At 35.3% G+C, this 23,137-nt stretch overlaps 1 protein-coding gene across 1 annotated transcript in view; it reads left to right on the top strand.

Moving 5' to 3' along the window:
* LY75 (lymphocyte antigen 75) overlaps positions 1-23,137 on the top strand; it is a 99,883-nt gene that overhangs the window by 47,108 nt on the left and 29,638 nt on the right. Inside the window, exons 15-24 of the mRNA XM_012745224.2 lie at positions 2,144-2,212; positions 5,275-5,389; positions 10,959-10,994; positions 11,363-11,538; positions 12,204-12,271; positions 12,561-12,640; positions 15,554-15,693; positions 17,197-17,302; positions 17,521-17,681; positions 22,335-22,464. Coding sequence (XP_012600678.2) covers positions 2,144-2,212; positions 5,275-5,389; positions 10,959-10,994; positions 11,363-11,538; positions 12,204-12,271; positions 12,561-12,640; positions 15,554-15,693; positions 17,197-17,302; positions 17,521-17,681; positions 22,335-22,464 — 1,081 coding nt within the window. The remainder of the gene's footprint in view (positions 1-2,143; positions 2,213-5,274; positions 5,390-10,958; positions 10,995-11,362; positions 11,539-12,203; positions 12,272-12,560; positions 12,641-15,553; positions 15,694-17,196; positions 17,303-17,520; positions 17,682-22,334; positions 22,465-23,137) is intronic.

The following is a 23,137-nucleotide window of genomic DNA, read 5'->3' as shown; positions in this document are numbered from 1 at the left end:
AAAAATGGGCAAAGGGCTCATGCCTGCCATCCCAGCAACTTGGGAGGCTGAGGCAAGAGGATCACTTGAGGCTAGGAGTTTGAGAGTAGCTTGTACAACATGGCAAGACCCCATATTTAAAAAAAAAAATTTTTTTTAAATTAGCTGAGCATGGTGGTGCACACCTATAGTCCCAAGCTACTTGGAGGCTCAGGTGGGAGGATCACTTAAGCCCAGGAGTTCAAGGCTGCAATGAGCTATGATCATGCCACTTGCATTCCAGCCTAGGTTACAGAGTCTGTCGTTAAAGAGTCTGTCCTGTCTCTTAAAAAAAAAAAAAAAAAAAAAAAAAAGCAAAGGACCTGAATGGACATTCTCAAAAAGAAGACATACAAAATGGCCAACAAGTATATGAAAAATGCTCAACATCACTATTCATCAAGGAAACGTAAATTAAAACTATAATAAGATATCACCTCACACCTGTTAAGATTACTGTTACCAAAAAGACAAAAGATGAATTGGTGAGGAGGTGGAGGAAAGGGAACTTTTGTACAATGTTGATGGGAATGTAAATTAATAAAGCCATTATGGAAAACAGTATGGAGATTCCTCAAAAAATCAAAAACAGAAGTAACCATATGATCCAGCAATCCCACTATTAGGTATATATTCAAAGAAAATGACATGAGTATGTTGAAGACATATCTGCACTTCCATGTTTATTGTAGCTTTATTCACAATAACTGAGATACGGAATTAACCTAAGTGTCCATCAACATGTGGGTGGATAAAGACAATGCAGTATATATACACAACAGAATACTCTTCAGCTATAAAAAAGAAGAAAATTCTTCCATTTGCAGCAACATGGATGAAACTTGAGAACATTGTGCCAAGTGAAATAAAGTAGACACAGAAAGACAAAAAAATACTGCATAATTTCATTCATATGTGGTGTCTAAAAAAGTTGATCTCATAGAACTGTAGAGCAGAATAGTGGCTTCCAGAGACTGAGGAAGTTGGTGTCTGGGAGTTGGAGAGATATTGGTCAAAGGATACAAAATTTCAATTAGATAGGAGGAATAAGTTCAAGAGATCTGTTATACAGCATGGTGACTAGAGTTAATACTTTATGTTCTTGAAAAATGCCAAGAGAATGGATGTTAAGTGTTTTCACCATAAAAATGTTAACTGTTATAACCATGTATATGCTAATAGCTATATTTAGTCATTTCACAATGTACTTCATAACATCATGTTATATAGGATAAATACATATAATTTTATCTGTCAATTTATAAAAATAAAATAATAAAATCCACACACCATACAACCATTGAAATTATGAAGCTATATCTTTATTGAAATGGAAATAGATTCACATATGGGAAGTGGGGAAAAAACAAGTTACTAATATTATTTTTATTTTTAAAAAACGCATTTACAGACTATATATAGTCCAAAAATATTAAAATATATAGTGATCATCTTTGGGTAGCAAAAGTGATTTTTTTTTCAAAGCTCTTTAGTTATATTGTTTTTTATTTCCTTTTTTTATAACGAGAAGCTTTTTTTATTATCAAAATGTGAGTTATATTTTTAAAAAGTATCTTTATTGGGAGACATAATTTGTTTGGGAGAAATTTGAAAATTCTTAATATTATTTCAAAGGTTTACATCATCCTTAAAAGAGGTTTTATGTAATATTTATAGAAGAAAAATTATTCTCAAATTTTGAGTATTTTTTGTGTATTACCATTGTATCAATTCATTTAGTATTCTTTCCAAATATAAAACACTTTAACTTTTATTTTCAAATTGTAACATATCTGAGATTAATCAAATAATTAGCATTTCAACATATACCCTCCCCCCAAAAAAAGTCTTTTGCAAGCTCTTGATTCTCTGTGACTCCAGTGGTGAATTTAATATACCATTAACATCCACTTCTGAAAGAGTGGTTTCCTTTGGAAACTTATGACATTATGTTATTTTCTAAGTCCTCTCATGATTTAGAACTCTAATATTAAAAAAGAGATGGAGAAGTGTTCTTTCTGTGGCATACGGACAGATTTGAGTTATTGAAGCTTCCTAAATTACATCTAAATTGCAAATATTTATGCATCAGTCTTAAGTTCTCAAGCCTCTCTTGTCTTTTCAGGTGTCTACTATTATCATGGCAGACGAGTTCCAGCAGGATTATGACATCAGAGACTGTGCTGCTGTCAAGGTCAGTGCAATGCTGGAAAATCTGCATATTTAAGAACTAAATTCGGCATCCTGTTCACGGAGTGCCTTTTGTGTGTAAGATGATGTTAGGTGTGATGGGAAATAAGTACACCCATGGCCTGACCCTCAGCAGACTAACTTCCATTTAATTTGAGAAGATAAAATTCATATTCGAGAAAGACATCCCTCATTACTATGCATAGTAATAAGCTCCAAATGAGTGGGCTGATGAGGACTAATGAAACTCAGAAGAGAAAGTGATCCCTGTGGCCATTTTCTGGAAAGAGGTGGTACTTAAACTGGATCTTTAAGGATGGGTAGTTTATACAGGTGGGATAGGGAGAATTGGTATGAGAAGGTGGTTGCATGAAATGAGATGGGAGTAGAAGAGAGTAAGGCAGTGAGGAGAACAAAATGCAGATCGAAAAGTTTTAATTGGTTCTCTTGTTGAAAACACTGGGAAATTAGATTGATTCTAGGCGGAGGAGTTTATACATTTTTGATACGCAAGAGGGCATTTTAAGAGTTTCTGAGTAGGGAAAGTGATGTGAACCAAGGAAAGTAGAAGGAAGATTCATCTTGAGGCAGACTCAGAGAAGCAACAGATGGTATTAAAAGACAAAAAAAGACCAGTTAGGCATCTTCCTTCGCAGAATTCATTCATTTGTCCATTTTGTAAGCAGTATGTCCAAGGGGTCTGTAAAGCATGGGGCGGTTATAACAGTGTCAAGGTACAAAACATAGTCATTGTTTTCACAGAATTTACAGTCTTATAGGAAACAAAGACAAGTAAATAAGCAATTACAATACCATTGGGTAAGAACTAAGACAGGCAAAATGCAATTTTTATGCAATAACAAGGGTATTATGAGAATATGATGATGATGGAAGCAGCTAACATTTATTGACTCCTTTGTGAGCCATCCACTGTGCTAGACATATCACATATATTATTTCATTTAATACTTAAGTGACCTTGTAAAGTAAGTACTGTTATCACATTCATCTTACAGAGAAAGAAATTTGGGCATTGAGTTACTTACCCAAGTTTACATGGTTAAAGAACTAAAATTTAGGCCGGGCGCGGTGGCTCACGCCTGTAATCCTAGCACTTTGGGAGGCCGAGGCGGGCGGATTGCTCAAGGTCAGGAGTTCAAAACCAGCCTGAGCGAGACCTCGTCTCTACCAAAAATAGAAATAAATTAATTGACCAACTGAAAATATATATACAAAAAAATTAGCCGGGCATGGTGGCGCATGCCTGTAGTCCCAGCTACTCGGGAGGCTGAGGCAGTAGGATCACTGAGCCCCGGAGATTGAGGTTGCTGTGAGCCAGGCTAATGCCACGGCACTCACTCTAGCCTGGGCAACAAAGTGAGACTCTGTCTCAAAAAAAAAAAAAAAAAAAAGAACTAAAATTTAAACCCACAAGTGTCTGGGTTCAGTATGCTTAACCATTATGCTATATGCCTACGCATTTGTAGAAATAGTCAGAAGGGGTACTGTTTTATAAAAAAAAAAAAAATGGTATCTTTTAGTTTAGATATTTTTAATCCAAGTTAGCTATAAGATGTGTCCTATGCTAAATTGAAATCAAAAGACTGGAGTTGAAGGGGGAAATGTGTATTAAAAAAAAAAAAAGCAAATGGCTAAGAAGTGGATTTACAGGAACTTCCAATATATAAAATGAAAGATGAGGAGGGAGGAGACATCTACTAATAGATAATACCTTTGCTTTGTGGCCCAAGAAAGAAATCTTTCTTTCCACAAAGACTTAAGAAGGTGGTTGACCAGAAATGTTACAAGGAGATTGAGGCAAGTAACAACCAAGAAAGCCACTGCCACTGGGAAGCCCTATTTACAAAGTAGCTCCTCTAATGACAAACTGTGTAGTATCATGCCATTTTAATAGAATTCCCAATTTAACACATGAAAAGATAAAAACTTCAGAGAAGCTTATGAAGTTTTCAGGAATGTCAATAACACTGGTACAATAAACTGTGTCCTAGGTAAACAGCTCCCAACTATGGAGAGATTTGAAAACCTATCAAAAAATAAATAAAAGCGATACTGATGCAACCTGTATCAGGAAGAACCCAGCCAGTGTTCAGTGTGGAGACTCTTACCTCTCCTGCCACAGTAGCTCCCAGAACCTGGGCCTGAAAATATTCCAAACAGTGAAAGATGCCCCTCCTACGTCATACCTTTCCTTTCTCTCCTGCTTGCTGGCTGGAATTGTCATGACCCATCTTGGACCTCGTGGAGAAGGGCGAAATCCTAGAAATGGCAGAGTAACACCAAAGAAGGAGCATGGACTCCTGAGGCCAGACTTTAATTCACTTTCTGATCTACTTTCATCATAGCCTGGTGCTTGGATACCACTGAAATAAAAATTATTTTCTAGTTTGATGTTTCCCAAATTTTAAAAGTACAAGATTCTACCATTTCATGTCAATCAAAACAGGTGGGAAGGGGGAGAAAATAATTTGCGTCTTAGATGTAAACATGACCTTACAATATATTTTCTTCATCAGCCCCTTTGAAGGCTCTTGCTTAGGGTATTACTGTTTAAACATTCCATTTATTACTGTGTTCATTCATTAGACAAATACTTTAGGTGCTAGAGCTAAAATAGAGACAAATACTTTAGGTGCTAGAGCTAAAATAGAGATCAAACCACAGAGCTGGCCTGTTGCTCTATGTGGCTCATGCCTGTAATTCCAGCACTTTGGTAGGCCAACCCAGGAGGGTTGCTTGAGCCCAGGAGTTCAAGACCAGCCTGAGCAACATAGCGAGACCTTGTCTCTACAAAAAATAGAAAAATTAGGTGGGTATGGTGGTGTACACCTGCAGTCCCAGCTACTCGGGAGGCTAAAGCAGGAGGATCACTTGAGCACAGGAGTTTGAGACTGCAGTGAGATATAATGATGCCTCTGCACTCTAGTCCAAGGAACAGAGCAAGACTCTGTCTCAAAAAAAAAAAGAACCATAGAGCTTACAGAGTAGTATTTCATAAGGGGTGCGTCAATTTCAAAATATTCTGCAATCCTTTTCCTCCTTTAGGTCATTCGTAGGCCCTGGCACAGAGGCTGGCATATCTACGAAGACAGAGAAATTATTTATTTCAGGCCTTTTGCTTGCGATACAAAACTTGAATGGGTGTGTCAGATTCCAAAAGGTAAGTGGTAAATATCCCTTTACACAACCGTCTCATGTTAACATTGTGAATGCTAAGTTAAAAGTACCTAAATGACCAGATTGGTCTATAATTTTAATTTCTAAAAGCCTATGAAGGTGCAATTAATATATTAAGCATCCCTCTGACTTCCACTCCTAGTAGAAGGCCAATTTATTGAAATTTGGTGATACCTTATTCTTTGATCATGGAAGAATTTGCATAGAAGATAAAATTTAATGCTCATTTAGGGATATTTGATTTTGGAATGAAAAATTATTTTAAGTAAAAGAAGAAAAGTAGTAAAGAGAATCATTTCAATGTTTAAATTTTTTATTTGATTATTATGGATACATAATAGTTATATATCTTTATAGGATACATGTGATGTTTTGATACAGGCATATGACGTGAATTAATCAAATCAGGGTAATTGGGGTATCCATTGCCTCAGGCATATATCATTTCTTTGTGTTAGGAACATTCCAGTTCCACTCTTTAGGTGATTCTAAAATATACTCTTATTGTTGAGTATAGTCATTTTGTGGTGCCATCATATCATTGTTTATTCTATCTAACTAACTATATTTTTGCACCCATTAACCATGCCTACTTTATTCCCCCCACTGCCCACTACCTTTCCCAGCCTCTGGCAGCCATCATTCTACTCTGTCTGCATGATATCAATTGTTTTAATATTTAGCTCCCACATATGAGTGAGAACATGTGAGATTTTTCTTTCTGTCTTTGGCTTATTTCACTTAACATAATGTTCTCCAGTTCCATTCATATTGCTGCAAATAAATGGTAGGGTTTCATTCTTTTTATGCCTGAATAATATTCCATCATATGTATGTACCACTATTTCTTTATCCATCCATTGGTGGAGACTTAAGTTGATTCCAAATCTTGGCTATTGCGGATAGTGCCACATTAAACATGGGAGTGTAGATATCTTTCCAATATGCTGATTTCCTTTCTTTTACCTATATACCCAGCAGTGGGATTGCTGAGTCAGATAGTAGTTCTATTTGACTTCTCCATAGTGATTGCACTGATTTACATTCCCACTAACAGTGTACAAGGGTTCCCCTTTCTCCACATCCTCTCCAGCATTCATTATATTTGCCTATATTTTTTATAAAAGCCATTTCAACTAGAATTGAGATATCTCAGTGTAGTTTTGATTTGCATTTTTCTGATGACTGATGATGTTGAGCATTTTTTCATATACCTGTTGGCCATTTGTATGTCTTCTTTTGAGAAATGTCTATTCAGATCTTTTGCCCATTTTTTAAATCATATTATTTGATTTTTTTCCTATTGAGTTGTTGGAGCTCCCTATACATTCTAATTATTAATCTCTTGTCAGAGGGGTAGTTTGCAAATATTTTCTCCCATACTGTGGGTTATCTCTTCATTTTGTTGATTGTTTCTGTTGCTGTGTAGAATCTTTTTAGTTGGATATGATCTCATTTGTCCAATTTTGCTTTGTTTGCCTGTGCTTTGGGAGTATTACTCAAGAAGTCCTTGCCCAGACTAATGTCTTGAAGCACTTCCCCAAAGTTTTCTTTCAGTAGTTTCATAGATTCAGGTCTTAGATTTAAGTCTTTAATTCATTTTGATTTGATTTTTGTATATGGTGAAAGATAAGGGTCTAGTTTCATTCTTTTGCATATAGATATCCAGTTTTCCCAGTATTATTAAAGAGACTATCCTTTACCCTCTGTATGTTCTTGTCAACTTTGTCAAAAATAAGTTCATTCTAGACGTGTAGATTATTTCTGAATTCTCTATTCTGTTCCATTGGTTTATATGTTTGTTTTTATGCCAATACTATGATGCTTTGGTTACTCTGTAGTATTATTTGAAGTCAGGTAATGTGATTCCTCCAGTTTTGTTCTTTTTGCTCAGGATAGGTGTGGCTATTCTGGGTCTTTTGTGGTTTCATATAAATTTTATGATTATTTTTACTGTTTCTGTGAAGATTGTCATTGATATTGATTTTTAATTTGATGCAAAATGAAGGAAAAATCAAGATAATCTTAGAAGAATGAGGTAGGAGTCAAGAAATCAAAATTTGGCAGGTTCCTTTAAAATTTAGAAGTAATTTTCAATGAACTCCAAACCTGCTAATACTTTCTGTAAATTCAAATTCAGGAAACCAATTAGATTAATAATACAGCCTTCAATAACAAAAAAGGAAAGAGGGGGAAAGAAATAGATATCCTTTTACTTAGCCTTTTACTAGGAAAATATTCAGGAACTCTTAAGAGAAATGTTAAGAAGATTTTAACTCTCAAATTATTTTTAAGCACCTATTGGATATGTTAAATTAATTAGTAGAAAATATATAGAAAGTTCTAAAATGAATTTCTGAACTGAATGTAAACAGATCATTGAAACTAAAGTTATATCTTCGTACAAGTTCTTAAAGAACTTGTATTAGAAGATTGTTCTTTTTCCTAAAATAGACTAGCGTATTGCCTCTAAAAGAGTGTCAGATGTGACATTAGCTACAGTAACTGGATAATCTTCTTTCACAAAGGCAAACTGTCTAGCCATTAGTGTGTGTGTGTGTGTGTGTGTGTGTGTGTGTGTGTGTGTGTGTGTGTGTTGATGGACTTTTTCTAAAGGAGAAATCATTCCCTGAGTTATTCCTGATTATTCGATTCAACTGAAAAAAGGGACAAAGTTCAAATATCCTTTAAATAAGTGGAAAAGTAATTTATGTATATAATTAATTAGACAATGTCTGGTTTGAAGCATTAGTGTGAACCTCCCATTACTCTGGCATTTGTTAGCATGCACGGAAAATGTCATTGCTGCCACCCAAGTACCCTCATGGGTAGCTGCCCCCACCTCCTGTTAAAGTGATGGAGCAAACCAAGAGTTTAAACAAGGGTAACTTAGAAATGACAAATCAGTAACCACAGGAAATAGTATGTGGAGTTTTATATATATATATATATATACACACACACATAGATATATATATACACATGCGTATATCAGTGTGTATATATTATTTTAAACAAAATAGAAGGGAATTAACTGATTTAGCAAATATAAATCAAATAATCAAACAAATGAATCTTGTCAATAATTATGCCCCCCACTCTCCCTACACAGAAACAAAATAAAAAACTGAACAACTCCCTGTCTTAGCCCATTCCCAATTATTCAAAGCAATCAGTGATCTCTTGCTTGAGGGTTTAAATGTTATGCTAACTCCCTTTGGACATATGGTACCTAAATTTCTAAGTTACGATGTGTCACATTCACCTCATTGGATATTTTCATGGTTATTAGAGCAGCCAAAATCTACTCAATTTGTATTAATCTGTATTAATACAATTTTCTTCTTCTGTAGCCCAAACCACCATGCCTCTTCTCTCTCACCTTCTTATTACCTAGTTCTAGTTAGTCCCCTCGTCTCTAAAAGGGATATTTTTTCTTTTTATTCTTTTTTTTGTTTTTTAAAAGGGATATTTTGATAACCTATAAATTTTAAGTAGCCATAATCACTATGGATATATTTACTTTTTAAGTATTCGTTTTTAATTGAGACAATTTTATCGAAAATCAGGCTCGTAAAATATCTTTAGGAAAATCACCTAAAATATCACTACCCAAGCATAGCTATTTTATTGTATTTCTTAATACCTTATACACACTTACATATTTCCAATCTTGTATAAAAAACACCTTGCATCTGTTTTTCTCACTAATTCAAAGATACTTAAGTTAGACACAGCTTTCCCAACATAAAAATGATCAGAAATTGTTGACAAGATTATAGACAAGAAACTACGTACATTTTTAATTGATTTGTGGCATTATTGATGGAAATTATCCAATACAAAGAGAACTGGATCAGTGAGACCAAAGATGCTGAATATGTAGGCAGTCCTCTGAGTAGGGTCTTCTGATGCCTTAGGGCCTACTATCACAGCAAAATTAAGAACATTTGTTTTACCCTATAATTTTTAAGATTAAGAAAATTTTGTCTTTGACTTGAAATCAGTGTAATCTGTAACCAGGATGAAAAGGGAGAGGAAAGCCAGTAGGATCCTGTGAGGAACTGCGCTGTGCCTGGCACAGGGGTGATCTCACGTGATAATCACATTCTCTTCGCGAGTTAAATAATAGAGTCTAGTTTTTTTGTTTTTTTTTTAGACAGAGTCTCGCTTTGTTGTCCAGGCTAGAGTGAGTGCCGTGGCGTCAGCCTAGCTCACAGCAACCTCAAACTCCTGGGCTCGAGTGATCCTTCTGCCTCAGCCTCCCGAGTAGCTGGGACTACAGGCATGCGCCACTATGCCCGGCTAATTTTTTTATATATATATCAGTTGGCCAATTAATTTCTTTCTATTTATAGTAGAGACGGGGTCTCGCTCTTGCTCAGGCTGGTTTTGAACTCCTGACCTTGAGCAATCCGCCCGCCTCGGCCTCCCAAGAGCTAGGATTACAGGCGTGAGCCACAGCGCCCGGCCATAGAGTCTAGTTTTTATAGAGTAGCAAATTGAGGCTCAGGGAGTTAAGCAACTCATCCAAAGTACCATGACAGCAAAGTGCTGAGCATTTAGACACTGACCCACCCACTTCAAAGCCCATTAATTCTATGTAGCATAATCCCTTCATTTCTATCCCGGAGTCCTGAGTACTTTTTTTATTATTTTCCTCCCATTTTGTCTCACTTTCACAAAAGGCTCAGTACTGGATCATTGTACATTGTTTCCAAGAGCATCTTGGAAGACAATAAACTGTACCAACCTAGGTTTGCAGAACAGTTACTTAAATTCCATTAGATAGAGAAGTAGTTCTAGAATAACCTCATTCTGCAATAATGATTATCTTGATGCATATTCCTTAGTGCTTGTATGTAACATATACAATATCATCATTTACTTATTTTTACTTTCTAAATCTTAGCTATGTTTTGTCCATCTAGTCTTCCTTTGTGACTTCCATGATATAAGGTAAAGGATTGCTAGTAATTCTTAATTAATATTTAACAGATCTGCCTTTTTGATTGCCCCTAAATCAGCTTTAGCACAGGCCACACAAAATTTTTCAAGTGCCGGGCACGGTGGCTCACGCCTGTAATCCTAGCTCTCTGGGAGGCCAAGGTGGGTGGATTGCTCAAGGTCACGAGTTCAAAACCAGCCTGAGCAAGAGCGAGACCCCCATCTCTACTATAAATAGAAAGAAATTAATTGGCCAACTGATATATATATAAAAAATTAGCCGGGCATGGTGGCGCATGCCTGTAGTCCCAGCTACTCGGGAGGCTGAGGCAGAAGGATCGCTCAAGCCCAGGAGTTTGAGGTTGCTGTGAGCTACGCTGGCGCCACGGCACTCACTCTAGCCTGGACAACAAAGTGAGACTCTGTCTCAAAAAAAAAAAAAAATTTTTCAAGTGATCGTAACTTTAAATGAAATGGTTTGGCTAGAAATGGATGAACCTCAGCAATACTGCAAGTCCTTTTGAGCTACATTAAAGGCCCTATTTGGATATTATGCCCTGATCTGTAATTGAAGACTAAAGCCACTTGCTTTCTTCTTTATACAGGCCGTACTCCAAAAACACCAGACTGGTACAATCCAGGTGAGTTAAGAAAACTTAAATTTAGCCAAGGCTGCTTTTACCTTTTCAATGGTGCATTTAGTTAACTATTTAAGTGCCAGCTTCTCTAAACATCTCTCTATATAAAATTTCTCCGGGCGAGGAAGGTGAGTGGTTGCTGTGGGATGAGGCAATGAGGCCAGACTTTTCCTTCCCTATGAGTACAAGAGTGGCAGAGTCACCAGCTCAGGAATCCTTAGTTCCTTGCAGTCACACTACCCCAGTGAAAGAGAGCCAGTAATTTGGACAGATTACTAATTTATAAATAGTCTTAAACATTAACCCATGCTTAGAGGATACAGTTTGGTTTGCACAGTCATAACTCTGATCTTCTTCATTTTCTCTTTTAGAGCGTGCTGGTATTCATGGACCTCCCGTTGTAATTGAAGGAAGTGAATATTGGTTTGTTGCTGATCCACACTTAAACTACCAAGAAGCCGTCCTGTACTGTGCTAGCAATCACAGCTTTCTTGCTACTATAACATCTTTTGCAGGACTAAAAGCCATCAGAAACAAAATAGCAAATGTAATTTAAAAGAATGTATTTTAAATATATTTCTAATTTTTATACTTATTTCATTAGAACATGTCTCAAAAATTTTGTCCCAATCTATAAGTTATATGTTCCTCTATTGTAAGATTTGTCTTACAAGTACCTAATTCTTTGTTTCATGTTAGAAAAGTTAATTAGAATTGCTTAATGTTTTAAATTATAGAAGATTAGTAATAAATGCCAGTTTATAAGATGAGCATCAGTAGATAATATTAAATATAAATGATCTTAGTTCCTTATCACTTTTTTAGCTGAAAGTTAACTTTATAGTTAACTTGTGTTTCTATTTCAAATAATAACTACACAATAGCTTTTGGGAAGAGAAATAATTTCTATATTTTTAAATTTATAGTGAATTGCTATAGGACACTGTATTGCTACTTAATGTAGTAGTCCAATTAGTGTGTGCTCATAATTACCACAGCCATATTTCCTATACCTAAAAATAGGTCCTGTAATACAGAGTTTTCAAATTACTCTTTTGTTGAAAGGTCCTAGTTTGTGTAATTTTGGGACCAAAGTAATGGAGTGTCTTGAAATTTTAGCGGTTTGTAGTTATAGTAAGATAAGGTATTTAAGTCAAAACTCTCCTAGAAAACACAGTACATATAATAATGGATGTTTGGTTTGTTTTTCAGATATCTGTTGATGAACAGAAGTGGTGGGTGAGAGCTCATGGGCCACCAATAGAGCATAATTTTATATAGTATGTGATGTCATTGATTCTGCCTTTATAAAGTTATGACTTAAAACAAGCAGTCCCAGAGTCCCTTTTACTGAATGGATTACTATTTATAAGTAATTTTGAACATTAATTCATAAACTTCCTAGATTAGAGAAATCAAGTCCTTTTGCATGTTAGCATTGAGAAAAAAGCAGTATAAAATAATAGCATTAGCATTAAATTTGGAATTAAAATAACTTGAGGTAAAAAAAAAACCAGAATGGAACATCTAATTACATTATGAGTTATCAAATCTCTCATTTTCTTTCAGCTCACGACCTCTGTGGCGCCACTTTCACTTGACATTTGGAGAGGAATGCTTGTACACGTCTGCCAAGACTTGGCTTATGGGTAAAGTTAATTCCAAATCCTTTAACGTTGATTATGTAATATGTGAATTTCAGGTTTAATTTCTAGCTTAATCTTGTTTTCCTTTTGATCATATGTTTTGTAGCTTCATCTTATTCTGGTTTATTGTAAAGAGTGAAAGCTCAAATTCCAAATGCAAATAACAGTGCTTTTCACTGTGAATATTTTAACTTTCTTTATCTTAACACAGTTACTTAGAAATAAGCCTACCACTTTCATAATTGATAAGCATATAGACAAACTTATAAAGACAAGCAGGCAGGAGTTCTAAAATATTGGTTAGGTCCCTTCCTCCTTTGTTAGACTTCCCCTTCAACTATCTTCCTACCTCCTCCTGCCATCACTCTTGGATGGTATGGTAGTTATACCAAATGTGTGCATTTTTTTTAAAAAATTAAGTTGTAATTATTATGAATACATAATAGTTGTGTATATTTATAGGGTACATGTGATGTTTTGATACAGTTTACAATATGTATTAATCAAATCAGAGTAATTGGTGTATCCATCACCTCAAGCATTTATCATTTCTTGGTGTTAAGAACATTCTAATCCCACTCTTTTAGTTATTTTAAAGTATACCATAACTTATTGCTGTCTATAGTCACTTTGTTATGCTATCAAATACTGTTCATTCTAACTATCTAGCTATATTTTTGTATCCATTAACTATCCCCACTTTATCCCTTCCCCCACTACCCTTCCCAACCTCTGGTAACCATCATTCTACTCTCTGTCTCCATGAGATCACTTGTTTTAATATTTAGCTCCCACATATGAGTGAGAACATGCAAGATTTGTCTTTTTGTACTTGGCTTATGTCACTTAACATAATGTTCTCCAGTTCTATTCATGTGGCTGCAAATGGCAGGATTACATTCTTTTTGTGGCTATATAATATTCCATTGTGTATATGTACCACAATTTCCTTTTCCATTCATCTGTTGGTGGACACTTAAGTCTTGGCTATTGTGAATAGTGCTGCATAAACATGGGAGTGCATATATGTTTCCAATATACTGATTTCCTTTCTTTTACCTATATACCCAGCAGTGGGATTGCTGGGTCAGAAGGTAGTTCTATTTGACGTCTCCATAGTAGTTGCACTAATTTACATTCCCACTAACAGTGTACAAGGGTTCCCCTTTCTCCACATCCTCTCCAGCATTCATTATTGCCAATCTTTTTGATTAAAGCCATTTTAACTGGGATGAGATATCTCAGTGTAATTTTGATTTGCATTTTTCTGATGACTAATGATGTTGAGCATTTTTTCATGTACCTGTTGGCCATTTGTATGTCTTCTTTTGAGAAATGTCTATTCAGATCTTTTGCCCACTTTTTAAATCATATTATTTGATTTATTTCCTATTGAGTTATTGGAGCTCCCTATACATTCTAATTATTAATCTCTTGTCAGAGGGGTAGTTTGCAAATATTTTCTCCCATACTGTGGGTTATCTCTTCACTTTGTTGATTGTTTCTGTTGCTGTGCAGAATTTTTTTAGCTGGATATGATCCCATTTGTCCAATTTTGCTTTAGTTGCCAGTGCTTTGGGAGTGTTACTCAAGAAATCTTTGCCCAGACCAATGTCCTGAAGTACTTCCCCAATCTGTTTTTAAGTTTATAGTAACTCTTTATTAATATCTAAAATCAATCTGTTCAAGTTTTTTCAATTCTTTAAAGAATTTATTTTTCCTTTTTTTTTAATTTCAGGATATTATGAGTGTACAAACATTTTGGTTACATTTTATGTCTTTGCCTTACCCAAATGAGGATTAGAGGCATGCCCTTCCCCTCTACAATGCCCCAATGTTTTCTTTTAGTAGTTTCATGGTTTCAGATCTGTAATTCATTTTGATTTGACTTTTGTATATGGTGAGATATAAGGGTCTGGTTTCATTCTTTGGCATATAGGTACCAATTTTCCCAGCAGCATTTGTTGAAGAGACTGTCCTTTCCCCATTGTGTGTTCTTGGCACCTTTGTTGAAAATAAGTTCACTATAAATGTGTAGCTTTATTTCTGGGTTCTGTATTATGTTCCATTGGTCTATATGTCTGTTTTTAATGCCAGTACCATGCTGTTCTGGTTACTACAGTACAATTTGTAGTCAGGTAATGTGATTTCTCCAGTTTTGTTCTTTTTGCTCAGAATGGTTTTGACTATACTGGGTCTCTTGTGGTTGCATATATAAATTTTAGTATTATTTTTTCTGTTTCTGTGAAGAATATCATTGATATTTTGATGGGGATTACATTGAATCTGTAGATTACTTGAGGTGGTATGGACATTTTAACAATATTGATTATTATAATCCATGAGTATGGAATATATTTCCATTTTTTTGTGTGTCCTCTTCAATTTCTTTCATTAACGCTTTATAGTGTTCATTGTTGAGATCTTTTACTTCTTTGGTTAATCTTAGGTATTTTATTTTATTTGCAGCTATTATAAATGGCATTGCTTTCTTGGTTTCTTTTTCAGATTGTTTACTGTTGGCATATAGAAATACAACTGATTTTTGTATGTTGATCTTGTATCCTTCACCTTTACTGAATTTGTTTACTAGTTCTAATAGTTTTTTTGTGTGTGTCTGTGTAGTCTTTAGGTTTCTCTAGATATAAGATCATATTGTCTGCAAACAAGGATAATTTGACTTCTTCCTTTCCAGTTTGGATGGCAAATGTGTGCTTTTTTATAAGTAATATTGGTATGCTATAACCTACTGATAAGAACAATAATAGAAGACAAAAGTGGCTAGAGAAGAAAGGGAATATATTTTAATCATTGTTGAAAGATTGATTTAAAGAGCTTTTCTTTACCACTGGCTTGTTTTTAAAATGTGCTGACTGAAAACTTCTCACCATAGTAACCCTGCTTTTCATTTCTCAGACTTAGGTAAATCAGCAGACTGTAGTACCAAGTTGCCCTTCGTGTGTGAAAAATATAATGTGTCAACATTAGAGAAATACAGCCCAGATTCTGCAGCTAAAGTACAATGTTCTAGAAATTGGATTCCTTTTCAGAATAAGGTAAAAGGAGAATTGCTACATCATGTAAACAATGATTGTTTTCATGTTGGTTGTATGGCCTATGGCAGAATGACAGACAACTCACTGGACAGTTTGACTAAGATAGCCCCTGTGTATTTCAATATCCCACCTGATCCTCTATTTTTCCAGAAACCATGAGTGATATTAAGAGTTAATTCTCAGGTTAGTCATACTTACAGGTCTTTTAACCTGAAGTATTTCATTCTGTTGCTACTAATACTTAAATTTCTGAAGTTGATCTGTCAGTGGATAGTAATACATTGAATAGTCCAAACTATGTCTATGGTATATAGGAAACTCACTTAAATTTCTGGCTGATGTTTTCTTTTTCCCCATTCAAGGAGAGCAGCCAAGCAGCATCTGCTAACCAAATTAACGTTTCGCAAACTACTTTTCAGGGACTACAGATATGCTATAAAATATTAATCATTGATCTTGCCTCCAAATGGGGATTTTATGATTAAGCAAGTTTGAGAAATGCTGCCTTTGTATCTGCCTCTTTGAGATGCGTAATACATAGTGCTATATGTATCTATCAGAAAATGCATTTGGCAGCTAAAAAGAGATTGCTACAGTATGTTAAAACTTTTATTCTCTCACATTAAAGAACTTTGAAGGTAAGCAGACTTGTGTGGAAGCTACATGAAGTCTTCAAAATCAGACTCCTTTTGTTTCTGCTCTGCCATTCTTACTATAAGACTTCCAAGACCAAGTTAAGGATATTCCCTCTAGGGTTTTTTCTAGAAGCCACCCGGTGAGTTTGCCTATATGTCATTGACCACTCCAGTCTGTAAAAAGGCTGAAAAAAATCTTTTGGTAGGATGTTTCAAAAAACACAATTTGGGACATACTACTCTACACTAAAGTGATCGTAGTATAAAAAAGAAAATGGAAGAGGTGCGCCTGACAGCTGAAAGCATTTGTAGTAAAGTTAGGGGTGCGTTTTTACTTTTAAAATTAGAACAATCTTTTTAATTCCCCAAGGTAATGGAACTATATTAATTTGCATGGTCGATATAAACTGGAATTAAAATATCCTGCCAAGAGAAAGAAAGATAATGTCTTTTAAAATGTGTTTCTTGATATAAGGAGATGATGATTAAGATCACAGATTTTGAAATCAGGTGGAACAGAGTCTAAGTGCTGACTTTACCACTGTGTGACTATTTCACTTATGGGTCAAGTTACTTAACATCCCTGTGCCTCGGTTTTCCCATTTGTTGTGAGAATTAAATGGGCTAATACTCCACAAACTGCTTAGCACGTAGTTAGCACTCGATAAATGGGAGATCTTTAAAAGATACTTACCAGTTTGAAGACCACTTTTCAGTTATTTAAATTGATGATTCTATGGTACTACTTTGTAATTGTCCCATCTCACAGGCCAAAAATTAGCGGCTTTCTAAATTATGAGACATTTACTTCTTCTGTGAGCTTTCTCATGTCTAGAATCTTATGCTTCATATGTGTCTTTGTTTGCAGTGTTTTCTAAAGATCAAACCCAGGTCCCTTACATTTTCTCAAGCGAGCGAGGTCTGTCACTCCTATGGTGGCACCCTTCCCTCAGTGTTGAGCCAGAGCGAACAAGGTACTGGAATGGTTTGGGAAACCTGTTTTATTTTGATCTGGGGGCCAAGTTAATTTGGGGAGGCTGTGGAGAATTAACACATCAAAAATATTATTCAACTACCTTCTACAGAGCAGGTAAAAGACTATCTTGATAATTAATTAAGCATTGACATTTTAGCATAACTTTAATTTGAATAAATCAAATGCTTTTTTTAAAAAAAAATCTCTTTCTAACAGATTTTATTACATCCTTGCTTCCGGGTATGGAAGCTACTTTGTGGATCGGTTTGCGCTGGACCGCCTATGACAGTATAAGCAAATGGACGGATGACAGAGAGCTGACATACAGTAACTTCCACCCATTATTGGTTGGTCGGAGGCTGAGGATACCAGCAAATGTAAGTTTTTGGCATCAGTAATCAGTATAGCTCTGTGAAATACCTGAGTCTTCCATAAATCACTAGATTGAAAACAAAGAGGCCTATTGTATGATTCCACTTATATACAGAATAGGCATCTAAAGTAAAAAGTAGATTAGTGGTTGCTAGAGGCTGAGGAGGATGGAAGGATTGAGAGCAATGGCTACTGGGGATGTGGCTTCTTTTTGGAGTGGTGAGAATGTTCCAAGATTGATTAGAGTGATGGTTGTGCTACTCTGTGAATATACTAAAAACTACTCAATGTATACTTTAAATGAGCAAATTGTCTGTGAGAAGTATAGCTCAATAAAGCTGTTACAAGAAGAACATCAATAGGCACTTCCCCAGGCTTCAGGTAGATGCCCTACTTTTTCACAGTAGCAGCAGACTCCATAGCACCTATTTCACTACAATGTAAAGCCATCAAAGGGAGAGTTGTAAACATAAAGGTGTCTTCACATTTTGGGACTTTGAGAACTCAGCCTCAGTCTCCTGAGGCAAAAAGTACAAAATTGACCATTGGTTATCATTTTCCCAAAGAGCTACACGTACAGAAGCCATAGAAGGGAAGAGGGCATAACACGGATGGTGGTTCTGCTGGCACCACGATATTGCGTCCCACTGCTCTGCCCTCACTGCTTTCCAGGTGTAGACCACCTTTTGCACAAGGGGCCAAAATTGATAAATTAACATAGAAGTCAAATTCTAGGAATGTGTCTAGAAACAGGATCTTGCAATCATCAACTGATATTCCTGACACATTGTTACTTTGCTCAAGGTTGAAGATGGCAAAGGAAACTCTGAAGCATGTGTAACTACACAAAGTAAATATCAAAATAATACTTGGTCTTACTCGAGGGGGGAGGAGGGCATGGGCAATATAAGTAACCTTAACACTATACCCCCATAATACGCTAAAATAAATAAATAAAAAATAATAACGATACTTGGTTATTACAGAAAATGTGGAAGTTATAGAAGAGTAAGCACAACAAAGATGTGCTCAACAAAAATGTCAATCCTAATCTTAAACTTAGGACCATGGCTTTTAAACTTCTAACTATAACCCATAGTAGGAAATACATTTAAATCGCCATCAAGTACATAAATATATTAATAGATATATTATTGAACTGAAACAAAAGTTTCAGGAAATAATACTCAGTCTTAGAGATTGTGCATACTGATATTTTTATTCTATTCTATTTCTTTGCATTCCATTCTTCTTTCTTTTCTTTCTTTTTTTTTTTTTTTTCCTTTTTTTTGAGACAGAGTCTTACTTTGTTGCCCAGGCTAGAGTGCTGTGGTGTCAGCCTAGCTCACAGCAACCTCAAACTCCTGGGCTCAAGCCATCCTCCTGCCTCTGCCTCCCGAGTATCTGGGACTACAGGCATGTGCCACCATGCCTGGCTAATTTTTTATATATATGTTTTTAGTTGGCCAATTTAATTTCTTTCTATTTTTAGTAGAGACAGGGCCTCACTCTTGCTCAGGCTGGTTTCGAACTCCTGACCTTGAACGATCCTCCCGCCTCAGCCTCCCAGAGTGCTAGGATTACAGGCGTGAGCCACCGGGCCCAGACACCATTCTCCTTTCTTATCCTATCTTTTCCTATCCAATTTATTCCTATCCTATTCTATTCTATTTCATTATCACAAATACCAGCCAAGATCTACTGTATTGATTCCATGGTTTACAAATGAGTCTCAAACCATATTTGAACTTTGATATAGGGAATTACAATGCATATTTCAGCATCTTTTCTTCTAGAGCTTTTAAATGTTAAATGTATTGTCTTTTTTAAAAAAAAAGATAAATGAACTAAATTCAACATAGGAGATTAAAATGAACAAAAACAGAACTCTAAAAAAAATAAGATAGAAAACTGCAAAAGAAAGTATTCATAAATATAGGTCAAGTAATAGGAGTAAAGGGTGGAGAAGAGAGTGGAGAAAACTAGTAACATTCACCTATTTCTATAAATATCTCAACAAGACAAAGTAAAAATGCAATGATGAAGATTTTGAAAATACCACGTACAACTTTATTATGATACACTTTAAAATCTAAATGAAATAGACAACTTTCTTGAAAAATATCACTAAGCATAACTGTCATAAGGAAAAGTAGAAAAAATAAAATATACTGGTAACTCTGGAGGAAATTAAAAAATAAAATAATAATATGTATTTTTGTTTTACTATGTGTCAGTTCCTATGTGTTAAATGAATTATCTTATGTAATCCTCACATTGACCCTATTAGTTAGTACAACGATATCAGAGTTTACAGATGAGAAATTGAGGCTTAAGGAAAGTAAATTTCCAAAGGCATAGTAAATGGCTGAATTGGAATTCTACCCCAGAGAAACTGACTCTAAAGTTTGGGCTCTTAACTACTGCACCAAATCCCTTTATTATTACATCATGATCTCTGCAAAGAACAATGTAGTATATATTTCAAGATAGCTAGAAGAGAAGATTTTGAATGCTATCATTGCAAAGAAATGTTAAATGTTTCAACTGAGGAATATGATAATTACCCTGATCTGATCATTACATAATGTATACATGCATTGAAACATCACACTATATTTCATAAACATGTAATTATTATATATCAATTATAAATAAAAATTAATTAATAAAAAATATTAGACTGGCTGTGGGGGCTCATACCTGTAATCCTAGCACTTTGAGAGGCTAAGGCAGGAAGATAACTCAAGGTCACAAGTTCAAGACCAACCTGGGCAACATAGCAAGATCCTGTTTCTAAAAAGATTTTTTTAAAAAATTAGCCAGGCATGGTGCCATTTACCTGTAGTCCTAGCTACCTGGGAAGCTGAGCTGGGATGATTGCTTTAGCCCAGGAGTTTGAAGCTGTAGTGAACTATGAATGTACCACTGAACTCTAGCCCAGGCAACAGAACAAGATCCTGTCTTTGAAAAAAAATTTCTGTACAAAAGAAAAGAATGATCTCTAAAATCTATTGTGAGGTAACATGAAATATAGGCAAAGATTATGTACAAAGACTCACTATTGTTCATGGCAGCACTATTCATGATTATGTAAAACTGGAAACAACCCAATATGTCTGCCACCAACATAATAGGAAATACATTTATTTTACCAATACCCAGCATTGGTTAGGTAAAAGATGGTATATTTATCAAGAAATACTGTACAACCATTCAAATGTTTATCAAGTAGATATTTTAATGGCAGAAGAAACTACTTCTGATATAATACCAAGTGAGAAAAGTAGAGTACAATAGCATGTGTACCGTGATCTCATCTATGTTAAGAAAACAATGTATGTAAAAGCTCTAGAAGAAAAGATATTGAAATACGCGTTGTAATTCCCTATATCAAGGTTCAAAGATGGTTTGAGACTCATTTGTAAGTCATGGAATCAATACAGTGGATCTTGGCTGGTATTGTGATAATGAAATAGAATAGAACAGAACAGAACAGAACAGAACAGAACAGAACAGAACAGAACAGAACAGAACAGAACAGAATAGAATAGGAATAAATTGGATAGGAAAGGAGAATAGTGGCTGGGCCCAGTGGCTCACGCCTGTAATCCTAGCACTCTGGGAGGCTGAGGTGGGTGGATCGCTCAAGGTCAGGAGTTCGAAACCAGCCTGAGCAAGAGCGAGACCCTGTCTCTACTAAAAATAGAAAGAAATTAAATTGACCAACTAAAAATATATAGAAAAAATTAGCCAGGCATGGTGGTGCATGCCTGTAGTCCAAGATACTTGAGAGGCAGAGGCAGGAGGATGGCTTGAGCCCAGGAGTTTGAGGTTGCTGTGAGCTAGGCTGATGCCACAGCACTTTAACCCAGGCAACAGAATGAGACTCTGTCTCAAAAAAAAGAAAAAGAGAATACATTTAACAATATGTGTTTACTACCACATAAAGTTTTACTCATATCATTTTTTGATATTTCTCATTTTATTCTTTTCTGTAATTATTTCATTTCATTTTTGGTTTAATATTTATTGAATAGCATGGGGTTTTAAAAAATCTGTAGCTCCTGAGCTAAGCTTACTTTTCTTGTTTTTCGAAGTGTGATATATTTCAAACATACAGAAAAGTATAGGGACAGTATACTTTGAATAAATTTTCATGTCTAATTTTATTGATTTGTGGTCAGAGAATGTAATCTAGACACTTTTGTTTTAATATGTGGCAGTTTTAGGGGACTAGAATAGGATCAAAGCTTTAAGATATATTCTCTGTTATGTGGTTTACAGTTTGTCATTATAAAAAGTCCATAAATATCTAATAAATTGAATTAATAATCATGTCTTTGCTTACTTGAACTGATAGCAGAGTATGAAATATTAATGGAGGTGTTTTTGTCTTATTCCTAACAGTATTTCTTTATGTGTTTTGAAGATATATTTGTCAATATTGCCACTATTTTGGTTTTTTAATTTCTGAAGTTAATTGCCCTTGTTCCATCTTTGAAAATTTATCAGGATTTTCTTAGAAATGTCATGATAAGATACTTCATGGGGTTTTCTACAGGGGGGAAAATTCAATCTGGAATCTAAAATTTTCTTGGTAGGATCTTCAGACCATTAGTTTTATGATTGCTTGTATATATTGTCTTTTTGTTTAGTTGTTCGAGGAAGAGTCCTACTACCACTGTGCCCTAATACTCAACCTCCAAAAGTCACCTTTTACTGGGACATGGAATTTTACTTCTTGCAGTGAACGCCACTTTGTATCTCTCTGTCAGAAATATTCAGGTATCAATTTTTACCTTGATAATTATGGTACTTGGTGATGTTAGATATATATAGTTCTTCATTACAAAAATCTTACAGGCTGGGTGCAGTGGCTCATGTCTGTAATCCTAGCATTTTGGGAAGCTGAGGTGGGAGGATCACTTGAGGCCAGGAGTTTGAGACCAGCATGGGCAACATAGCAAGACAGTCTCTACAAAAAAAATTTAAAATTAGTTTGGCATGGTAGCAAGCGCCTATAGCCCCAGCTACTTGGGAGGCTGAGACAGGAGGATTGCTTGAGCCCAGAAGTTCGAGGCTACAGTCAGCTATGATCACACCACTGTGCTCTAGCCTGGATGACACAGTAAGATTCTTTCTCAAAAAAATAATAATAATCTTCTAAATGAATTCAGATTAATTTATAAACATATAGCCTAAAATTTCAGCATGGCCAAATCCATATTGGCTCAATGAGTCCTCTTATGTCAAATAAAATGTGGTTTTCTTTCGAGTGTCATTGCCATATTTAATTAAATATAAAAATTAAGTATCTGATAGAATATGTTAATAGTAGTTGTCCAGTGACAGTAATTTATTGTTGAATTTTGTTCTTTTTTCTACTCTGGCATTTTTTCCAATTTTACTTTTAATCAGGGAAAAGAGAAGGAAAACTTAATATTTGTAATTGAGTCCA

This window comes from Microcebus murinus, chromosome 8, assembly GCF_040939455.1.
Source record: "Microcebus murinus isolate Inina chromosome 8, M.murinus_Inina_mat1.0, whole genome shotgun sequence".
In the NCBI taxonomy this organism is placed as follows: Eukaryota; Metazoa; Chordata; class Mammalia; order Primates; family Cheirogaleidae; genus Microcebus; species Microcebus murinus.
Note: the sequence above shows the minus strand (reverse complement) of the source record. Positions and strands in the feature narration are given on the sequence as shown.